The 19,841-nt window shown below is 47.2% G+C and overlaps 1 protein-coding gene across 4 annotated transcripts; it reads right to left on the minus strand.

Annotated features, from left to right (window-relative positions):
* Nucleotides 1–202: 202 nt before the first annotated feature.
* Nucleotides 203–17,094, minus strand: LOC134410571 (solute carrier family 2, facilitated glucose transporter member 11-like). 4 transcript variants are annotated; one of them, XM_063143901.1, is made up of 12 exons: nucleotides 17,005–17,094; nucleotides 15,702–15,800; nucleotides 15,163–15,323; nucleotides 13,784–13,908; nucleotides 12,968–13,097; nucleotides 10,410–10,558; nucleotides 9,343–9,530; nucleotides 8,829–8,939; nucleotides 7,429–7,530; nucleotides 2,964–3,039; nucleotides 887–1,014; nucleotides 203–622 (listed from the first exon to the last, which is right to left on the minus strand). In XM_063143901.1, exons 1-12 carry the CDS (start codon nucleotides 17,029–17,031, stop codon nucleotides 419–421), a joined length of 1,500 nt encoding a protein of 499 aa, XP_062999971.1. In that variant the 5' UTR covers nucleotides 17,032–17,094; the 3' UTR covers nucleotides 203–418. The 4 variants fall into 4 exon arrangements, with proteins under 4 accessions (XP_062999971.1, XP_062999972.1, XP_062999974.1 ...); XM_063143902.1 differs by lacking the exon at nucleotides 17,005–17,094 and having other exon boundaries at nucleotides 15,044–15,214; nucleotides 15,702–15,734; XM_063143903.1 differs by lacking the exons at nucleotides 203–622; nucleotides 887–1,014 and adding an exon at nucleotides 1,024–2,317.
* Nucleotides 17,095–19,841: the final 2,747 nt, after the last annotated feature.

The following is a 19,841-nucleotide window of genomic DNA, read 5'->3' on the forward strand; positions in this document are numbered from 1 at the left end:
GAACTTCTTAGTTTTGAAATAAAGCAAATAAGGATTGAAATGACAGAGGTATTTAAGTGATACATATTGTAGAAAAACTATACAGATAAGTTTTACTCCAACATGTATACTCCAAATACTAGAAACTGGGATCATCCAATGAAGCTGAATGGTGAGAGATTCAGGATACAGGAAACTACAAAAGGAAGTACTTCACACAACAAAGAGTTAAACAATGGAATTTATTTCCTCAAGATGCGGTCAATTTGGGTTTGAAAGGGGAGCAACACGGCTCTGAACCCAAAGGCTTGGGTACAGGGCTCTTGTCCTGTGCATGGGCTTCCCATAGGGGGCATCTGGTTGGCCCATGTGGAAAACAGGGTGCTGGACGAGAAATGCTTTTGACTCTTCCAATGCCATAAAGCCTATATAGGTCCAGTTATAGCTTGGTGCAGAATGTACGGCCCTCAATGTGGCTTGTTTCTAAGACGAGAGGCTTTTTCTTAAAATTAAGTTTATCAAACTCTTCTCGGATTTCTAGGATTGACTTTTCCTTGGTTTCTGGCAGGAAGAAGTAAGTAAGAAATCCTGCCATGTAAAGGACTCCCATGAAGACAAGGAAGCTGAACTGACGAAGGCTTTCCTGGGGGAGAAAAACAGACACACACCCAGCCCCATAGAATTATGAAGCAATTGTTTATTAGGTATGCTGCTTCTTGTGTGATTCCCAAAAAGATCCTACCAACATGACTACCTAAGTTCCCAAGACACCAAGCCATAGGATGTGTCTGATATTGCAGACTTTGCACCATTTTGCAAGCCTGTTTCAGCAAATTGTTATGGCATGGCAGTGTATGTCCCACTATCTTCCTGCAGAAGAAGCAGGCTTTGGAAAAGGATCACTTACCACAATAAATGGGAATGCCATCCCTATCACAAAGACTCCAACCCAATTTAGGACTGAACTGATCACAAAGGCCGATGATCTGGAGGACTGGTCAAAGATTTCCATTCTAACAGATGCTGTGGCACCAGCTGTAGAGGAAAACAGAGGCCAATACTGCTGCTACTAGAATACTGGGCATACTAGAAACGATGTCTTACAATTCTAGACTAAATTGGCTCATCCCATGAAGCTGATAGTTGGGAGATTCAGGACAGATAAAAGTAAGGACTTCTTCACATAGTGCAGAGAAATATGGAATTTGCTACCACAAGATGTAGTGATGGCCACCAATCTGGATGGCTTTAAAAGAGGGTTAGATAAATTCCTGGAAGGAAGGCTATCCATGGCTACTAGTCCTGATGGCTCTATGTTACCTCATATCCTGCTTGTGGGTTCCTGGTCAACAGCTGGTTGGTCACAGTTTCAGCTGACTGCTGGACTAGATGGACCCTTGCTTTAATCCAGCATGGCTCTTATGTTCTCAAGATAATCGTGTGAGGCTTTGCCACCACATTTTGTGTGTGCAGCAACCACCATTTTGCTTTCAACAGACACGCTTCTGCCACCTGCGCAATGCCATTTAAGACATGGTGCAAACTGCCACTTTGTTAGGAGTGGAGAGGAGAGAATTGGGGATGAAAGAGGCTAGGTTTTAGGTAGTGTCTAGAAGTGGTCATGACGTATTCTTGTGTTAAAGAGATTGGAGTCGACTAGTTTTGCCCGCCCAGTGCCAGCTAAGCCTCATTCTGCATATGCAGGGCTGTTGTAGATGGGTATGGCTGGCTTTCTTTCTATGTGTGTGTACTTGGCCAAAGAAATTCAGGTACAACGTTTTCAAAATCCAAAACCATGTACACTGCGTGCATTGGAGCATTTTGAACGTGCCAGAAGGTACAGTTGCGGTCAGGGTTCGTCCTCCTCTCAAATTAAAGAGCACAGTTGTGAAAATTTATTGTTTTGTGGATGCATTTCTTTTATTTTGTGCACTGCTTTGAAGGCCTTGAGCAGAAGAGCCCTCTATAAACATCAATATAAATAAATGTTAAGCAACTCTCTCAGGGGCTTTCAATACCATCGACCATGGCATCCTTCTGGGATGACCGGCTGAGTTGGGGGTGGGAGGTAGTGCGTTACAGTGGTTCCGCTCCTACTTGGCCGGTCAGCTCCAGAAGGTGGTGCTTGGGGAGCATTGCTCGGCCCCGTGGATTCTCCAGTATGGGGTTCCTCAGGGGTCAGTCTTGTCCTCCATGCTGTTTAACATGTACATGAAACCATTGGGTGCGGTCATCCAGAGTTTTGGAGTGCATTGTCATCAGTATACTGATGACACACAACTCTACTTCTTCCCATCTTCATCAGGTGAGGCTCTGGATGTGCTGAACCAGTGCCTGACTGCAACAATGGACTGGATGAGAGCTAATAAACTGAAACTCAATCCAGACAAGACTGAGATGCTGTTAGTGGGTGGTTCCTCTGACTGGTTAGTGGGTTTTCAACCTGTTCTGGATGGGGTTGCACTCCCTTTGAAGGAGCAGGTCCTTAGCTTGGGGGTTCTCCTAGAACCATCTCTGTCCCTTGAGGCTCAGGTGACCTCGGTGGCACAGAGTGCCTTCTACCAACTTCAGTTGGTGGCCCAGCTACGCCCCTATCTGGACAGGGATAGCCTAACTTTAGTTGTCCAGCTCAGAGGATGGCAACAAGGGAGAGGGCCTTTTCAGTGGTGCCCCCCCGCCAATTATGGAATGATCTCCCCGATGAGACTTGCCAGATGCCAACATTATTATCTTTTCGGCACCAAGTTAAGACCTTTATCTTCTCCCAGGCATTTACAGCATTTAACAACATATGCTGAGTTTGTTTGTTTTCAACGGACCCCAGAATAGCTGTTTTTATAAGGATACTGTTGTTTTTATGCTTTTTATGTATTTAAACTTTGTATATTTATTTTAATATTTACTGTTTTAAACTTTTGTAAACTGCCCAGAGAGCTTCAGCTATGGGGCAGTATAAAAGTGCAACGAATAAATAAATAACTGACCTGGGCCCATTCCAAAGAAGATCACCAAGCAGAAAATCAGGGTGAGGCTGCAGTACGGCATCCAGGAGAACCATGGCTATAACAAAAACACATTTCATGTTTTTCAGGTGGGCTCTTTCCTGCTGTTAGTTTAAAAAGGTTGAGGAGCAGCTTTAAAATGACTTCTAGGCAAAACCTGCTAGGAGATGGGGAATTTGGGATGTTTGTGTAAATGCTTAGTTTTTTCAAAGTGCAGTTGAGGTAGAGTCTGTTTTATCCAGGCAAGGGAGAGAGGGGAGCCCCTTGCCCCCAAATTACAAATTTGACCACAGGGCTGAAAAGATTGCCTACTTCTGAGTAGAACAGATTGGGGATGATTGGAGTTGAAGCCATGCTGATTGGGGATGATTGGAGTTGAAGTCCAAAACATCTGAAGGGCGCCCTTTTGGGGAAGGCAGCTCTAGAGAGTAGCAGTGGAGTCTGTGGGCTGGGTGTTTAGCGATGGAAGTTGAATGTGGCTGCTGGATCAGGTCTTAGGGTTCTAGAAGAGCCTGGACTGCTCACTTTATTTGCATTGTTATCAGCCACTTTTTACATCAGCTAACAAAGCAATTTTTGCATGGCTCGAATTTTGAACTCCAGTAAAGTTCTTTTGAAACTGCATAGCTATCCTCAACTTGATGAACAAGGGAGGAGGGAGTTGTAGGTGCTAGTTTTTCTTGGATTTTCATTGGATGGTATTTTCTGGCACAGCGTCTTTCTCCTTTACGCATAAAGTATGTACATCTCAAATGTACATCCCAAATTTACCTGTTTTATACAACCCTGTACACTAACAGTATCTCAATCTATGTTCTTCATATGTTCCCACCTGCTGGAGTCTCTGTGATACATAACCAAATCAGTGTCCACTTTGGGAGACCCCGGGAAAGATCTGGACAATTTGAGTGGTTTCTACTGTCACCAACAGTAAATGCAGCATGATCTGGAAAGGACCATAAAAGGCATCTTGAGGCACCACTAGGCCACCAGCACCACTTCACGGGGAGAAATCTGGATGGTCTAAATTGCCAACTTCCATAGGGACCAGCCCCATGTCAGTGGTTCATTTGATACCTATTGTTGTGTGAGTTTTGCTTGAGCCTAGGGACAGGCTAGAGCCCATGAAATGCTGTTCTTCAAAGACTGGATTCCCAAACTAGAAGTAGCTCTCTAACCGCTTGTAGTTCCTGAGTGAGCCTGTATTCATGATAATCCCAATATCTGTTGCATCAGTAAAGGAGGCTTCGGTGCTATGGACCTTATCCAATCCCTTTTAACTCCTTTCCCATTATGTGTCCCTTCATGCACCCATTCCCACACATGAATTCATGTGATGATGCTCATGGCTGATTCCAAGAAAAAACAGCCAACTTGAAGATGTTATTTCAAGTTGAAGATGTCATTTCAAGTCGAGGATGAAACTTTTGAGAAACAAATTGCCAGTGTTTCAAGGAAGTGTGATGTAGTAGTGATGGGGGACTTCAATTACCCTGATATCTGTTGGGAGACCATTACTGCCAAAAGCGTCCTTTCCAAGAAATTCCTGACATGTGTGGGTGATAACTTTCTCCTACAGAAAGTGTAGGAAGGAACTAGATGATCAGCAATCCTTGACTTGATATTGACCAACAGGGATGACTTAGTGGATAAAGTGGCAGTTATGGGAACTCTGGGGGAAAGTGACCACATCATACTTGAATTCTTGATTATGAAGGAGACAAAAGTTGAGTGTAGCCATACACGTACTCTGGATTTTAGGAAAGCTGATTTTGATAAACTCAGAACTATGATAAGTAAGGTCCCGTGGCAAACGAACCTAATGAGAAAAGGATTGCAAGATGGGTGGGAGTATTTAAAAAAGGAATTTTTAAAGGCACAGTTAGAAACAATTCCAACAAGGAGAAAAGATAGAAGACAACAGAGGAAACCAATGTGGCTCCATAAAAAGCTTAGAGATGACCTGAAAACAAAAAAGGATACATATAGGAAGTGGAAGGAAGGCCAGGCTACAAAAGAAGAGTACAGACAAGTGGCGCAGAAGTGCCAAAATGACGTCAGGAAGGCTAAAGCTGTGAATGAGCTGAGATTAGCGAGGGATGCTAAAAGAAATAAAAATACTTTCTTCAGATACGTGAGTAGTAAAAGACAGAGGAAAGAAATGGTGGTTCAACTGCTTAATGAGGATGGCAAATTGATAACAGATGACAAAGAAAAGGCTGAGTGCTCAATTCCTACTTTGCCTCAGTCTTCTCCCAAAAGCGGGTCTATGACCCCCCTGGAAAAAGTGAAGCAGAAGTTGAGGGGGCAGGATTGCAATTTGAGATTGATAAACAAATGGTCAAAGAACACCTAATTTCCTTGAATGAGTTCAAACCTGCGGGGCCAGATGAACTGCATCCAAGAGTAATGAAGGAGCTACCAAAAGAACTCTCAGAACTGCTGTCGATTATCTTTGCAAAATCATGGAAGACGGGTGAGGTGCCGGACGACTGGAGGAGGGCTAACGTTGTCTCTATCTTCAAAAAGGGCAAAAAGGAGGAACCTGGGAACTACAGACCAGTCAGTCTGACATCCATCCCTGGGGAAATTCTGGAGCAGATTATAAAGAAGTCAATCTGTAAACACCTTGAAATCAATGCAGTGATCACTAGAAGCCAACATGGATTTGTCAGGAACAAATCATGTCAGACAAATTTGATCTCATTTTTTGATCGGGTAACCTCCCTTGTGGACTGTGGGAATGCTGTGGATGTCATATATCTTGACTTCAGCAAAGCTTTTGACAAAGAGCCCCATGATATTCTGATTAACAAACTAGCTAAAAGTGGGCTAGATGGAACAACTATTAGGTGGATTCACAGTTGGCTACAGAATCAGACTCAAAGAGTACTTATCAATGGAACCTTCTCAAACTGGGGAGAGGCAATGAGTGGGGTACCGAAGGGATAAGTTCTGGGCCCAGTGCTCTTCAACATTTTTATTAATGATTTGGACGAGGAGGTTCAGGGAACACTTATCAAATTTGCAGATGACACAAAATTGGGTGGGATAGCTAATACCCTGGAAGCCAGAAACAAACTTCAAAGTGATCTTGATAGGCTGGGCTGAAAACAACAGAATGAAATTTAATAGGGATAAATGCCAAGTTCTACATTTAGGAAATAGAAACCAAATGCACAGTTACAAGATGGGGGATACTTGGCTCAGCAATACTACAAATGAGAAGGATCTTGGAATTGTTGTAGATCGCAAGCTGAATATGAGCCAACAGTGCGATATGGCTGCAAGAAAGGCAAATTCTATTTTGGGCTGCATTAATAGAAGTATAGCTTCCAAATCACGTGAGGTACTGGTTCCTCTCTATTCAGCCCTGGTTAGGCCTCATCTAGAGTATTGCGTCCAGTTCTGGGCTCCACAATTCAAGAAGGATGCAGACAAGCTGGAGCGTGTTAAGAGGAGGGCAACCAGGATGATCAGGGGTCTGGAAACAAAGGCCTATGAAGAGAGACTGAAAGAACTGGGCATGTTTAGCCTGGAGAAGAGAAGATTGAGGGGAGACATGATAGCACTCTTCAAATACTTAAAAAGTTGTCACACAGAGGAGGGCCAGGATCTCTTCTTGATCCTCCCAGAGTGCAGGACACGGAATAACAATCTCAAGTTAAAGGAAGCCAGATTCCAACTGGACATCAGGAAAAACTTCCTGACTGTTAGACCAGTATGACAATGGAATCAGTTGCCTGGTGAGGTTGTGGGCTCTCCCACACTTGAGGCCTTCAAGAAGCAGCTGGACAACCATCTGTCAGGGATGCTTTAGGGTGGATTCCTGCATTGAGCAGGGGGTTGGACTCAATGGCCTTGTAGGACCCTTCCAACTCTGCTATTCTATGATTCTATGATTCTATGGCTAGTTTGAAGAAAAATGCATTGTAGCTGCACTTGTCCCATTCATGCCTTTTAGAAACACCAGGACTTTCTGATATCTTATTGTAGTAAAATAAAATATATTTTAAAAGAAAGAAAATGCTCTTGTTTTGCCCAAGGTGACTGGAGGTGAATGGAGTCCATCCATTCAGTCTACCCTTCCTAATCTCAACCCCCCCGCCTGAAGTGGGTGAATACTTAAAGGGTCTTGAGGTGAGGCCTTCTCCTTCTCTCTGGGGCCTCTCACCTGTGAGAGGTGCAGTGGAGGGGGAGAAACAGACTTGGCAGGTCGGAGGGCCTTGACTCAGGTAGCACAGACTCCTCACAACTAGCATCAGTGTCAGGGACCCAATTTAGGTCCTCAGCCCTAGATTTGGCTTGGCTCCTCCTCTGACTAGGGCCAGAACGAGTGCCTTGGCAGCCCTGGTGAGACAGCTACAGCTGGCAGTTTGAATGGAGACTACTGGTTCTATCTTCGATGAAGGGTTGGTAGGAAAATCCTGGCAGGCCGTTCTCTTACCTGCAGGGAGAAGGTCAAGGTGATGGCAGCCAGCACAGTGGCCATCAGACCGTAACCTCCCCATAGCAGCACCCTCCTTCCAGCCCGCTCAATGAGGAAACTCTGTGGAGAGAAATGACAGTGAAGGCTCTACAAAGGTGGGAAAGGACCTCTCAGGTGCACCTGCAGCACCAATACTCTGTGGACACCAGGCCCAGGCCCAGGCCCATGCATGGCATACTTGGGCAAGGGACGGGGCTCCAAAGGGGCCCACCATGGATGACACCAGGCCCCTGGTCCCCCTTTCATTTAGGGGTTGCGGCACTGACAGGAGTGCTGGGGCATGTATCTGGACTTGCCAACACAGGCACTATGTTGATTTCCCCACAATGCAAAGCCCTGCAACTTGCACTTTGTGGGGAAATGATCATGGTGCTGGCAAGGATGTTTCACAGGCCTAACACTCCCAGGGTCAGCACTGCTGCCGGGCTGCCGCCCGCCTATTGCTTTCCAGTATGCCTGTCCCAACTGACAGAAGGGCACCCCTGCTGGGAAGGGGGCATGAGTAGGATACCAGGAGAGGTGGACAGTCCAAGATTACAAACTCCCCCTAGGCATCTGCTCCTACTGGATTAGTCACATGTTGGATCTTGTATGATGATGGGTAGAGTCAGGGGATACAGAAGCCAGTGCACTTCGTTCCATATTCACCCGGCCAAACACTAAGCTACACTTCTGGGGGTGTGCCCTCAAATGAGGTGAGGCTACTAAGGAGAGGGCCTTTTCTGTTGTGGCACCCCTGTTGTGGAATGTACCCCAGAAAAGCTTGTCTGGCACCTGTGTTATGGTCCTTTTGGTGCCAGGTGAAGACTTGCTTATTCTCTCAGGCAGTTTAGTCCTTTAGTTGTTGTTGTTTTAAAATCTGCTATTGTATTGGTAAATCTTCACACTGCTTCTGGTTTTTACTTTGGTTTTATACTGTAGATTTTTTGTTTTTAATGATTTCACATGTATTTTATGGCTTTAATTGTTGTGAACCGCCCAGAGCATTTTCCTGAGGTGGGGGCTGTGCATGAGCATCTATGGGACTGGGCAACCGCATTGGGGGCGACCTGCCAGCAGTGTGGCAGCCTGCCCCTTTGGGATGTGCCCCCGATGCGCTTGTCTGGAGTCAGTTTGGCTCTCAGGCTGAAACAGTTCCCCCAACCTGGCCGTAGAGCATGACACGGGGCTCTCAGACTCTCTCCTGGTGCCACCCCCGCCCCACCACTCAAGGGGAAGGGGAACTATGGCATGCAGAGTGACCGCCCCTCAATCCAAGATGGTGGCGGTGGCTGCTGCTCTCTGGCACTCTGCCCGGTCCCACCCAGAACAGCACCCATCACCCCACGCTCCATGCCCCTGTACAGCTTCCCACTCACACAAAGCAGAGCAGAGAACAGTTCGCTGAGGCTGACCCCTAGGGACAAGTAGGGGATTTCGTTGTTGTCCAAGCCAGCCGTGTGCAGCACTTCAAACATGTAGAAGTAAATCTGAAAGGAAGAGGAAGGCCTCAGGCAAACGAGCCACCTCAGGGAGATCAGTCCAGAGGCCACCACTGAGGGGATGGAGGCAGAGGCGGGCGGCAGTGCCTAGGCAGAGCTGTCCAGGCCACATGGCTTACTTAGGAAGGAAAATTATTTTTCATGCAAGTGAGTTTGGGATGTGATGTGGAGCAATCAAGATCTTGCACCAAAAAGAAAAGAATCATATATATTGAAATGAGAGCCTGGGCAAGAGGAATAGCTCACTTGGGCTTGGAAAGATAAAATTAGGGATCTCAGCTCCAAGGCAGAAACACTTTGGTTTAAGTCCTTGTCTTTTCCCCAGCTTCTTTTCTCCAGTCCTGCTAGAGAAAGAGGCCTTCAAGGAAGCCAAAAGCCTGTGACACTCAACTGCTTGGATGCCACTCAGCTGCCCGGACACCACCAAGAGGACCAGCACGTACAGCTGCCAGCGCAAGGACGGCTCTTTCAGCAGCTCCAGGACGCTTTTGCTGCGGCTGCTCTGGATGGCAGCCTGCTCTTTACGCAGGTCTTCGAGCTCTGCTTGGTGAGATCCTTCCCCCCAAAGTGTTTTCATTGCTGTGAAAGAGAAGGCAGAAGAGAGCCTTGTGCAAGTTTCCCCTTTGTGGAGAAGCCAGAGTGCCGTGGCCGTCTCTTATAGGCAAGGATTCCAGCAATCCCACCGTGAAACCCCAAGGTGGAAGGCACACACCACAGCCAACCTCCTGCACATCAACAGGGTCCTCATTGCACCCAGAGGCTGACCATAGAATCATAGAATCATAGAATAGCAGAGTTGGAAGGGGCCTACAAGGCCATCGAGTCCAACCCCCTGCTCAATGCAGGAGGTTCTTGCAGAGAGGACCTATGTTTATCCAGTTTATAATTATGGCATAGAGAAAAGGCAGAGGTGCTTGTTCAATGGAAGGAATCATTTAGCAAAGCAATTTAGATAGCTCAAGGCAGCAACGCAAGCTACAAGGGAAGGCAAAAAAGGAAGAAAAATAGAAGGGCCATGGGGGTTTTCTACATGAGCCACTTATTGTGCGCTTGTCATTGCCTACTCACAATTGTTTACAGGTTCTTTAGATGATGTTGTGACCTTCCAGTTTTGTTTCTGTGTGTCTGACCAGCACTTGCCGCAAGTTTTTGTTAGAGTATGGAAAATGCAGCATTTAATTGTGTATTTGCACTATTCTACTATATCACAGTGCCATCTAGGGGTTATGTATTAGAAAAGCAGTAAAGGGAACACTCCTCATGAAGTGCTCAGATCTCAATTCTGTGATGAATCCAAAAGTAGACACAGCTTATTAACAGCTGTTTACAGCCTCGGGCAGAAAAGCTCTCAATCTAGGCCATCTGACTCAAAAATGAGTACCCCAAAAATGTTTTAGGGATCTTTTTCAGTTGTATAGATATTTCTAATAGTCAGAATGAATCCATACCATCCATTACCTTTCAAGCATCCTTCTTCGTCTCCTTTGTGCAAGAACAAGTGTGGTGGTGACTCAGGGAAGAATGGGAGAGTGAGCAGCTGAACCAGTGCTGCAAAGCCACTGAAGGCCATCAAGAGTGGCCACAGGGAGGCACTTCCCAGGAGCTCTCTGGGTAAAGCAAACCAGAAGATACACAATCCTTCAGAGCTCTTGCAGGATACTCGAGGCCAGGAGGGGCAGAGTGAGAAGCTATCCTGTTGCCATGTGGGACTGCTTACCAGGGAGTGATGCCTATTGGACTAGCATGTGATGGTGGGAGCTGATTATGGTGTCTGGGGACGAGGGCGGGGGAGTAGTAGATGTATTTGTTGGGAATACTGCAACCTCATCTGCAAGTTACAGGAAGGGAGCAGTTTGGAAGTTAGCCACAGGAGGGGCCGTGGCTCAGTGGTAGCGCACCTGCTCTGCATGCAGAAGATCGCAGCTCTGATCCCTGACAGCATCTCCAGGTCAGCTGGAAAAATTCCTGTCTGAAACCCTGGAAAGCCGCTGCTGCCAGTCAGTGTCAACAATAGAGGGACCAAGGGCCTGACTCAGTATAAGGCAGCTTCCTAGTTAATGCATGGGAATTGGGGGCTTTAGAATCTCTCTAGCTGGCCTACCACATGGCTTTCTGTCTCCCCTGCCCTTTCTGCCTTCCTCCATTGCTGGAAGCACATGGCATGTGTGCTCTCTCTCCTGCCTTGTGTTATACAACACAAACAGACTGAACACACTCCCTTTTTGAAATGATACTGTGTCTGCATCTTATGTGCAAGAATACATGTGAGTAACACTGTTTTCTTTCTTCACTAAAAGAAAGATTAGTTTCTTTTTATTTTAGCCTTTCGTGTGCATGTGGGACAGGTAAATGCTAATTCTGTTTTGCCTTTTTGTTTTTACTCAACAGGCAGCAGAACCCATCAGTATTATAGGGATTTGGGGCAGCCACCTATTTGAATCATCTGTTTGCCCTGCATTGCCTTCTATCTATACCTTCTTGGGGGACATTCTATGCTTGTGTACCTGTACGATGTTTTGCCCAACCAAGCACCACATGAGGTTGGGTCCCAACTTATATAAATATCTCCACTAAGATATATTCATGATATTGGCATATGCATGTCTGACCTGGAGTGTATCATACCCAGAAACAAGAAGGGCATAACAAATGTACATGGCTAATAATTGGCCAGATGGCCCCCCACGTGGCAAGAGTTGCATCGATGAGCAGCGCAGTCAGATCAAAAGAGGGGCAATTGTGCCCCGTTCCTGACATAAGTGTTGAGTGGGAACATAAGTGCAAACCAGCTTGTGCATCGGCTGTGGAGGTCATAAGGCAGATCAAAAGCTCATCTATATTAAGAAGTATTATTTATGATTATTCATTCCTTACATTTATATACCCCCCATAGCTGAAGCTCTCTGGGCAGTTTACAAAGATTAAAAAGAGCTTCGGCTATTGGGCAGTAAATAAATAAAATAAAAAGATTAGATTAAAAAGACTGAACAATTAAAAATCAATATACAAAATTTAAAAACAAAAACATAAAAACAGCTAACATTTAAAATGATTTTTAAACACTCAGCCAGGCGAAAGCTCGTTTTGCAGTCAGTTAAAACTCAGCATATGCTGTTGAATGCCTGGGAGAAAAGGAAAGTCTTAACCTGGCGCTGAAAAGATAACAATGTTGGCGCCAGGCAGGCCTCATCAGGGAGATTGTTCCATAATTGTGTGTGTGTGGAGGGGGGACACCCCACAGAAAAGGACCTCTCCCTTGTTGCCGTCCTCCGAGCTTCCCGGAGGAGGACCTTAGAAGTAGGTGAAAAACAGTATGCAGCGTTGTTTCGCCCAACTGATTGGCTAATTAGACTTGGGCTAGATCTCGGGGCTGCCTACATGGCATTGAGTTGCCGCTGCAATGAGCCCCATGTTTTTGCTGCTTTGGGGATGGCAGCAGCTAATCCCAACGCTGCAGCAAAAGCACAGGATTTCCGGTGCCTGGGCCCACCCCTGCCCTCTGCCGAGGCCAACAGTGACCAATCAGAGGTCTCCATCCATCTGGCCATGATGGCTGAAGGGCCTTATTCACCTTGCTCCACCCTCAAAAAAGTGGGGCTTTTCTGGAAAGGCCCACGATGCCTTTGAGGTGGCTGTTGCATTGTATAATCTCAAAGACAGCAGTAGCATCCACACTAGCAGGCATGTTTTGGCCATTCAACAACCAGCATTGGCTTTGGGCCCTGGCCCGTGAAGCCCAACCACAGGTTGCGGGTGCTCAACTGGGTCTGTGGCAACAAAAATCTTACAAGTCTACACACACAGAATGCCCCCCCCCAAAAAAACTGGCCAGATAGGAGGCAACACAGGGCAAACAGCTGGCTAAAATAGGGGGTGGCCCCAAAACCACATAGTGCAACAACTGGGAGAGAATGTATGAAGCCCCATGGCACCCAGGAAAACACCCTTGTTGTCCTCTGGGTTGCAGCCATCAATGCAAATGTAAAAATGAAATAAAAATGTAAATGTCACTCTACCTTTGTCCCAAAACCTGACCTAAGACTTTGCCCAGGCTCCAAAAGAGTGAGGCAGTTGAACCTGCAAATCCACGGAGCTTCTTAGGGGAAACTTCCCCAAGGTACTGGGGATGGAGAGGGATAGCCATACCTTGAATTGAAGGCAAATCAAAGGACTGTTAGGCATAAACAAAGCCAAACTGCATAATGTATAATCAGATATCCATTTCTCAGTTGTTGTGGGTGCCTATATGGCGCCGGGTTACTGCCACTTCTCCTGAAACTCTGCTGTGAGGTGGTGGCGGCTAATCCCAATGCAGAAGGAGGGCGAGGGGTTTTTGGTGGCCATGCAGCTCAACCCCTGCCCGGGTAGATGCTGAGCAATCAAGGAATTCCTTCCGCCCAGGAACACCTCCACATTGATGCTGGAGCAAGGTTAGACAGCAGAAGAGCCGTGTTCACCTCGCTCCAGCCTAAAAAGTCGGGTTTAGTCCTGACTTTTTAAATGCGGAACTTCGCAGGAAAGCCCCACGGTGACTTTGAGGTGGCTGCTGTGTCGTATAACCAATGCAGTACCACCACGCACCCACTGCGGGACTTTCGGGATTCCTGCTTTTCAAAACTGTTTCTGGAGAAACTGACACAATGTGTGGGAAGGGGGCTAAAGAGCTGAACGTCGGAAAACAGGGTAGAGATGAAGGCAGCTGGGCTGAAGCGAAGTATCAGGACTTGGAGCAGGCTGCTGTTTCCCCTTCCCTGGACACCTCAGCTGCTAGGACGGATGTGAACTGAGCATTGCCAGGGAGTAGAAAGCACTTGTGAGAGGTAGGTGCATACCTGTGCTGATGCCACACAGGAAGCGTCCCGCCAAAATCAGCTCAAAGGACTTGGCCACCTTGCTGAAGCCCACCAGGAAGGCACTCGCCAGCATGAGCACATTGTTGCCCAGGAGGCATCTCTTTCTGTGGACACAAGGGCGGGGGCAGCTGTGAGGCAATGAGCAAAGGGGGCAAAGGCAAGAATGCCCCCCCTCCAGGCGGGGCCCTGCCAGCCTTCCAAAGGAGCCCATGGAATGTGCAGCCAGCCGCTCCAGGGAGGGCAGCTGCTCCGTTGGAGGCCGGCTGCTCCCCATTGCGCGGGTGGCATGAGACTGGTGGCCCCACCCAGACACACCCAAAGGACTTCAGCTCAGGGCCTGACACCTTGGCTTCCATTTCAAGGCAGCTCAGCGGTTTCCAACAGGGAAAGACCACATCTAGCAGGGACCCAGAAAGGGTCGGTGCAAATCCACCCACCATTCCCTGAGTTCAGTGGGGGCACATTCAGAAGAGAGAGGAGGCCACTCCTGCCCTACTCAACACTCTTCTTGTCAATGTCCTGCCTTCCCTGCCTAGGCTGGCAGCACTGCCAAGAGAGAAGAAGGTGGCCATCCCACCATGCCAGACGGTGTGCCTGCTTCTCAGGGCAGCTCTTCACGTGGCAACACAGGACACCTACAGTGCACTGGGGGGAGGGGACCAGACCCTCAGTTCCAGAGGCCACGTCCGGCTCTCTGTCTTTCTTCCCTTAATGGATTTTGGGTGGTAAAGGAAAAGGGGTGGGAAAACACAGGAGGGTTATGAGCGGAAGACAACATCGTCTGGACTCTCTGTAAAAGCCATATTCAGGTTTTGCCAGGAGAAAATAATTTAGTGCAAAGTATGGTTTTAGATTTGAGACTTCAGCTTTCTGGCTTTTGTGCAGCTTCCCCCCTTCTAAGAGATAAAAATGCCTCCACTATGGCTGTGAGAGCTTTACGCTACCACAGGCTGGCATGTCCCTTTTTGGGGCCCGCTCACCACTGGAAGTGGCCCCGGGAGCTTCTCTGAAAGGGAAATCAGCCCTTGGCCTAAAAGAGGCTCCCCAACCCTGATATACAGACACAAAGGACACCACCCATCCCCAACCCTGTGCCCATGCTTGTGCGACGGGCACAAGGGCGCTAACAAACACTGTAGCTCTGCTGGAATCTCGTCAACCCTTTTACCAATCCTGGGAATTCTGATCAGATCTGGTCCATTAGCAGCTGTGGTTAGTTCCAGGAAGGAGGAGCATTACCCAGGAGGCTCTGGGGCTGAACCCTCACTCTGATGGAGCCATGCCCATGTCATTCCTGTTTCATCATCTTGTGGCTCAAATTGGCTCTCCATCAAGAATTTTGTTTTAAACTGACATACTTTCCATATTTTGCAGTCAGATGTCCACTGGCCATAGAGCCCAGGAGTCCCCCTAAGCCAAAGATAGACACAATCAAGGACCACAGCAATGTGAGGGTTTCGGGGTGGACAGGATGGCCAGACCGTTCCAGCCAGGTATCATTGATAAACGTTTTAACATGCTGGAAAAGAGGAAATGTGGTTAGCCAGAAGCATTTTTCTCAAGACATACGCCATGCAGTGGGCAACAAAACTAGAAACAAATGGCAAAGAGGCACTGAGGCAAACAAGGGAAAAGGACAGCAAAAATTCTGCCCAGAACACTATGGAGGTTTACATGTCTGGCTGTGCATCATGTGGATGTCAAGGCCAATCCATTCAGCCAAACTGACTTAGCAAGGCTGCGCAAGGCCAAAGCAGTTGTGAAGCAGCCTGAGCACGGCTCCTTTCCAGGCAACGACAGCAGGGATGATGTCGTGAAGGAGCATTTTGGCTGAGTACCAGTTCTCTCATGTTGCTGCAGCCACTGAAAGGGTTTTGCTGCACCTGTTGATGCTTACCAGAGAAGTGAAGGGGATCATCGAACCTTGAAAGCCAAGCTGGAGTGACCCACCAATTCCCAAAACAAGCATCATTAGAAGAAGTCTCTGGTACTGAATCTGGAGAGAGAGAGAGAGAGAAAGAGAGAGAGAGAGAGAGGCAACAGTTCTTCTACCCAAAGCTCAATTTGAACTCTATGAAGACTCACTTTGAAACTCCGTTTATACCAAAAAAAGAGAGCAAGCATGAATGAAGGTTCCAGTGTCGTCTGGAGGTGCCCAAGCAATGCAAGTAATTGATTTGTAATACAAATTATTATTATTAATTATTATTATTATTATTATTATTATTATTATTAATTTATTTGTATCCTGCCTTTTGCCCAAATTTAAATGGGTCAAGGAAGCCAGGTGGTTTCGCATGTTACATGGGAAGGTGAAACTGAGCAAATATCTACCAGCAAACTGATATAGGATGAAATACACTGAGCTTTTCAACACAAGGCATTTACTGTGCGCTCGTTATTATCTATTCACAGTTGTTTGTGGGTTCTTTATATGACGTCATGACCCTCCAGTTTTGTTTCTATGTCTAAAGAGCACTTTTTGTGATTTCTTTAAAGCAGGGAAAATGTATTTATTTCTTAAAGTGAAAGCAAATGTTTCTTCCCTTGTGTAATTGCATTATTCCACTATACCACAGTGCCACCTAGAGGTTATGTAGTAGTAAAGCAAGAAAGGAAACACTTCTCATGTAGTGGTTGGATCTCCAATGCTGCCACAAAACCAAAAATAGAGGCAGCGGTTTAACAAACCCATTATAATTCCATTTTATCATACAATGAATTTGGATTGCAGAAAGGATAGCTGGCTTTGTATCTATTTGAAGATCGGACAAAATAGCCTTTGACATCAATAGAATCAATGAGTTGTGCAGCTGCAAGTAAGTTCCATGATGAAAAAGTAACAGTGGAAGGACTCACTGATGTTGCTTTAAACTGGAAATGGTTGTCCACCAGACCCTGATTTGCATGATGGAAGAACGCCCATTTTCCCTCATGATGTGCAGCTATAATCACATTTACTAACTACTTCTGTAAGCCAAAGTTGTACCACTGGAAGCAGCAGCTCTCTTGCACTCCATCCACTAAGTGAACACTTCAACCTGAACTCATAGCCAACCTTTTTGTCCCTTGCAATCCCAGCAAGGAAGAATCCCAGCACAATAAGCAAGACCAGGCATGTGTGTGCATGTGTGTGATGTGAAAGTCATCCTACCAGACACCTCAACAGCCAATGGTGATGCCAGTCAGCCATTACTCACCAAGTCCCAAAGGAAGGCAGCAGCCATGTCTGCTCAGCAGCCCTGCTCTTCTAGGTCCACCCTGTGGCTGCCTCTATGGGTGGATGATGGCCCCTGAATTTGCTGAATTTTCTTCGTCCTGGTTTGGCTTGATCCCAGACTGCCCAGGGTTAATGTTTTATCATTGCCCTTTGTTTGTTTCAATGATTGGAAGAAGGTTGGATTAAATGGTACACCAGTCAGCTGTGCCTCGTCCAATCTAACATGGGGCGAGGCTTCTATGTCTGAGATAATGTTTACTAATGTGGGAACAGTCATTGAACTGGAATGGGGAAAGCAGAGGAAGAATATGGGTCAGAGATAGATCTAAGCAGTGAGTGCCCCTTCACAACCCATAGCCTTAGACCTGCTGCCTATGATATTACCTGCATACTTTCACTTGAAATTCTCCCAGTTATTAAAAGCATGGGACCCTTGAATCTTTTCCAATGTGGGAGCCTGGATACGCCCACGTGGGATACTTCTGTGTCAAGTATGGCAACTAAAGAGGCATGCCTGATTCTTTTGTTGAAAGTTTGGGCCTCATTCTGCCAGTGTCCTCATCTGCAGCCCTTCTGCTGTGTTCTAGGGGGGCATTGTGCAGCAATTCTGTCTTTCTTCCCTTAATGGATTTTGGGTGGTAAAGGAAAAGGGGTGGGAAAACACAGGAGGGTTATGAGCAGAAGACAACATCGTCTGGACTCTCTGTAAAAGCCATATTCAGGTTTTGCCAGGAGAAAATAATTTAGTGCAAAGTATGGTTTTAGATTTGAGACTTCAGATCTGGCAGGACTTAGCACAATTAATTAACTGGGCTTGCTGATAATTTGATCTGAGATGTTAGAAGGGAGGATGTGGGGAACATGGATGGGAGTTGCTGGGGAACATGGGTGGGAGGCTGCTGTTGCACCATGTCCTGCTTGTGGGTCCCTGGTTGATGGCTGGTTGGCCACGGCGTGAACAGAGTGAAGGACTAGAGGGACCCTTGGTCTGATCCAGCAGGGCTGTTCTTATGTTCTTATGTGTGCACAGCACCCTAACAAAATTGATAGGGCTGCCCGTTGCATATCAGAAACTGGTTGCTGAAGGGAGGAGGTGAGGACATTCCATCCACTGGAATCAGGGCCAATTTCCCACAGTTGTACAGGGAAGATGGGGTTCATTTGCCTACAGAGGGTTGTGGCTTGTTTTCACACAGTCTGCTGTGGCGCCTGTCTGATTTAATGTGAGGCAAACCCGAGAGGCTGTCTCTTACAGCACGCAGTGCAGAAGATGGTGGTGAATGTCCTGAAGCACCAGTAGAGTGGAAGCCACCGTGAGTGGCTGGAGGGCCCCCCCACTCAGACACTTGAGGAACATGGGAAGCGGCCTTCTACTGAGTCAGATCCGACTGGTCCATCTGGCTCAGTATTGTTGGTATTCATCTATCTAGCCCAGTACTGACTGGCAGCAGTTCTCCAGGATTTCAAGTAGGGGTCTACCTGGAGATGCTGCCAGGGATCAAACCTGAAAATGGGGAGCGGAGAGGCAGAGGAAAATAGAAAAGTGCTTTATTATGGAGTCAGGCCAGGCTCCATCTGTCTCAGCGACTGGCAGCTGCAGCTCCCCCAGGGTTTCATGCAGGAGTTCTTCTTAGCCCTGCCTGGAGATGCTGCTTGGGGTTGAACCAGGGACCCCCTGCCTGCAGAGCAGGGTCTCTGCCTGATATGCTATAGCCCTGCAGGCTTTAGCCCACAGGAGGCAGGTGCACCCCCTGCACATCACCTTTGTTGCTACTGAGGCAGCTGACCCTTCACAATTTTTTTGACCCCCTTCCGCCGAGCTCTCTGACCCGGGTGGCTCTTTCGCCGGCAGCAGGCGGCCGGAGGGGAGGTGGGCGGCGGCGGCGGCAGCCGGATTCCCCAGCGAAGCCGCCGAGCCCGGAAACTTTTCGCCCCGTCCCCACGAGGGGCGATGTGGGGCCGCTGCCGCCGCCACCTCCTCTGCCTCTTCTGGCCAGGATCTACACAGTGAGTTTCAGGGTGCACTGGAGGCACACGCAAGCGCCTTCACGACGCTGTGTAGATCCCCCTCCCCAGGGTGGCTGGAATTACTTCTAGTCAAACCTCTGACCTCCAGCTGCCACCACGTTTGTTTCCACACAATGCTTCTGGGCCCCAGATTGGCTGAGAAACATTCTAAGAAAAAGATGGGGGCGGCTATAAGTTGGACCTTTGCTGTGTCGCATGCCCTGATAACAAAAAAGGAGAATGAAAAGAAAAAGGGACCCCCTCACCAGTAAGATGGGGGCAGGGCTTAGTGTCGAGGAAATCAAGCTGGTTCTTTTACTATGCCCCTAGGTATAGGAAAATGGCCTATAATCCTTAGCTATAGAAACCATAAAGTTCATGGCTTCCTGTTCTTTCAAAACATATTTTTAATGCTGCAATTGCTTTTAGAATTAAGTTGATGCTGAAACTGTGTGACAAAACAGGTGGTGTCCACCCCGGCAGTCAGAGGGTGGAGGATGTCTGCAAGGCAACCGAGAAAGTAACAGATAGAGATGTTTTTTCCTGTAACTGGTAATATAGTATCTTCTAGTCAGAGAAGCATTCAAACTCTGTACATGCCTAAATTCTTGGCTTCTCATTGGTTGTTGTGTTTCAGAGCTGTATTATGATTGGTGGGAAAGTTCTGCCATTGTATCTAAGGAGAACTGACCCTATAAATATGTTGACGTTTCCTAAAATTGTTGGGCAGTTCCTCAGGTCTTCTGGGACTGTCACCTTGCAGCACTGCAGGCTGCTCGGAATAAACCTTCTAAAGAGAGAGAAATTGTG

Source organism: Elgaria multicarinata, chromosome 18 (genome assembly GCF_023053635.1).
Source record: "Elgaria multicarinata webbii isolate HBS135686 ecotype San Diego chromosome 18, rElgMul1.1.pri, whole genome shotgun sequence".
NCBI classification, from domain to species: Eukaryota; Metazoa; Chordata; class Lepidosauria; order Squamata; family Anguidae; genus Elgaria; species Elgaria multicarinata.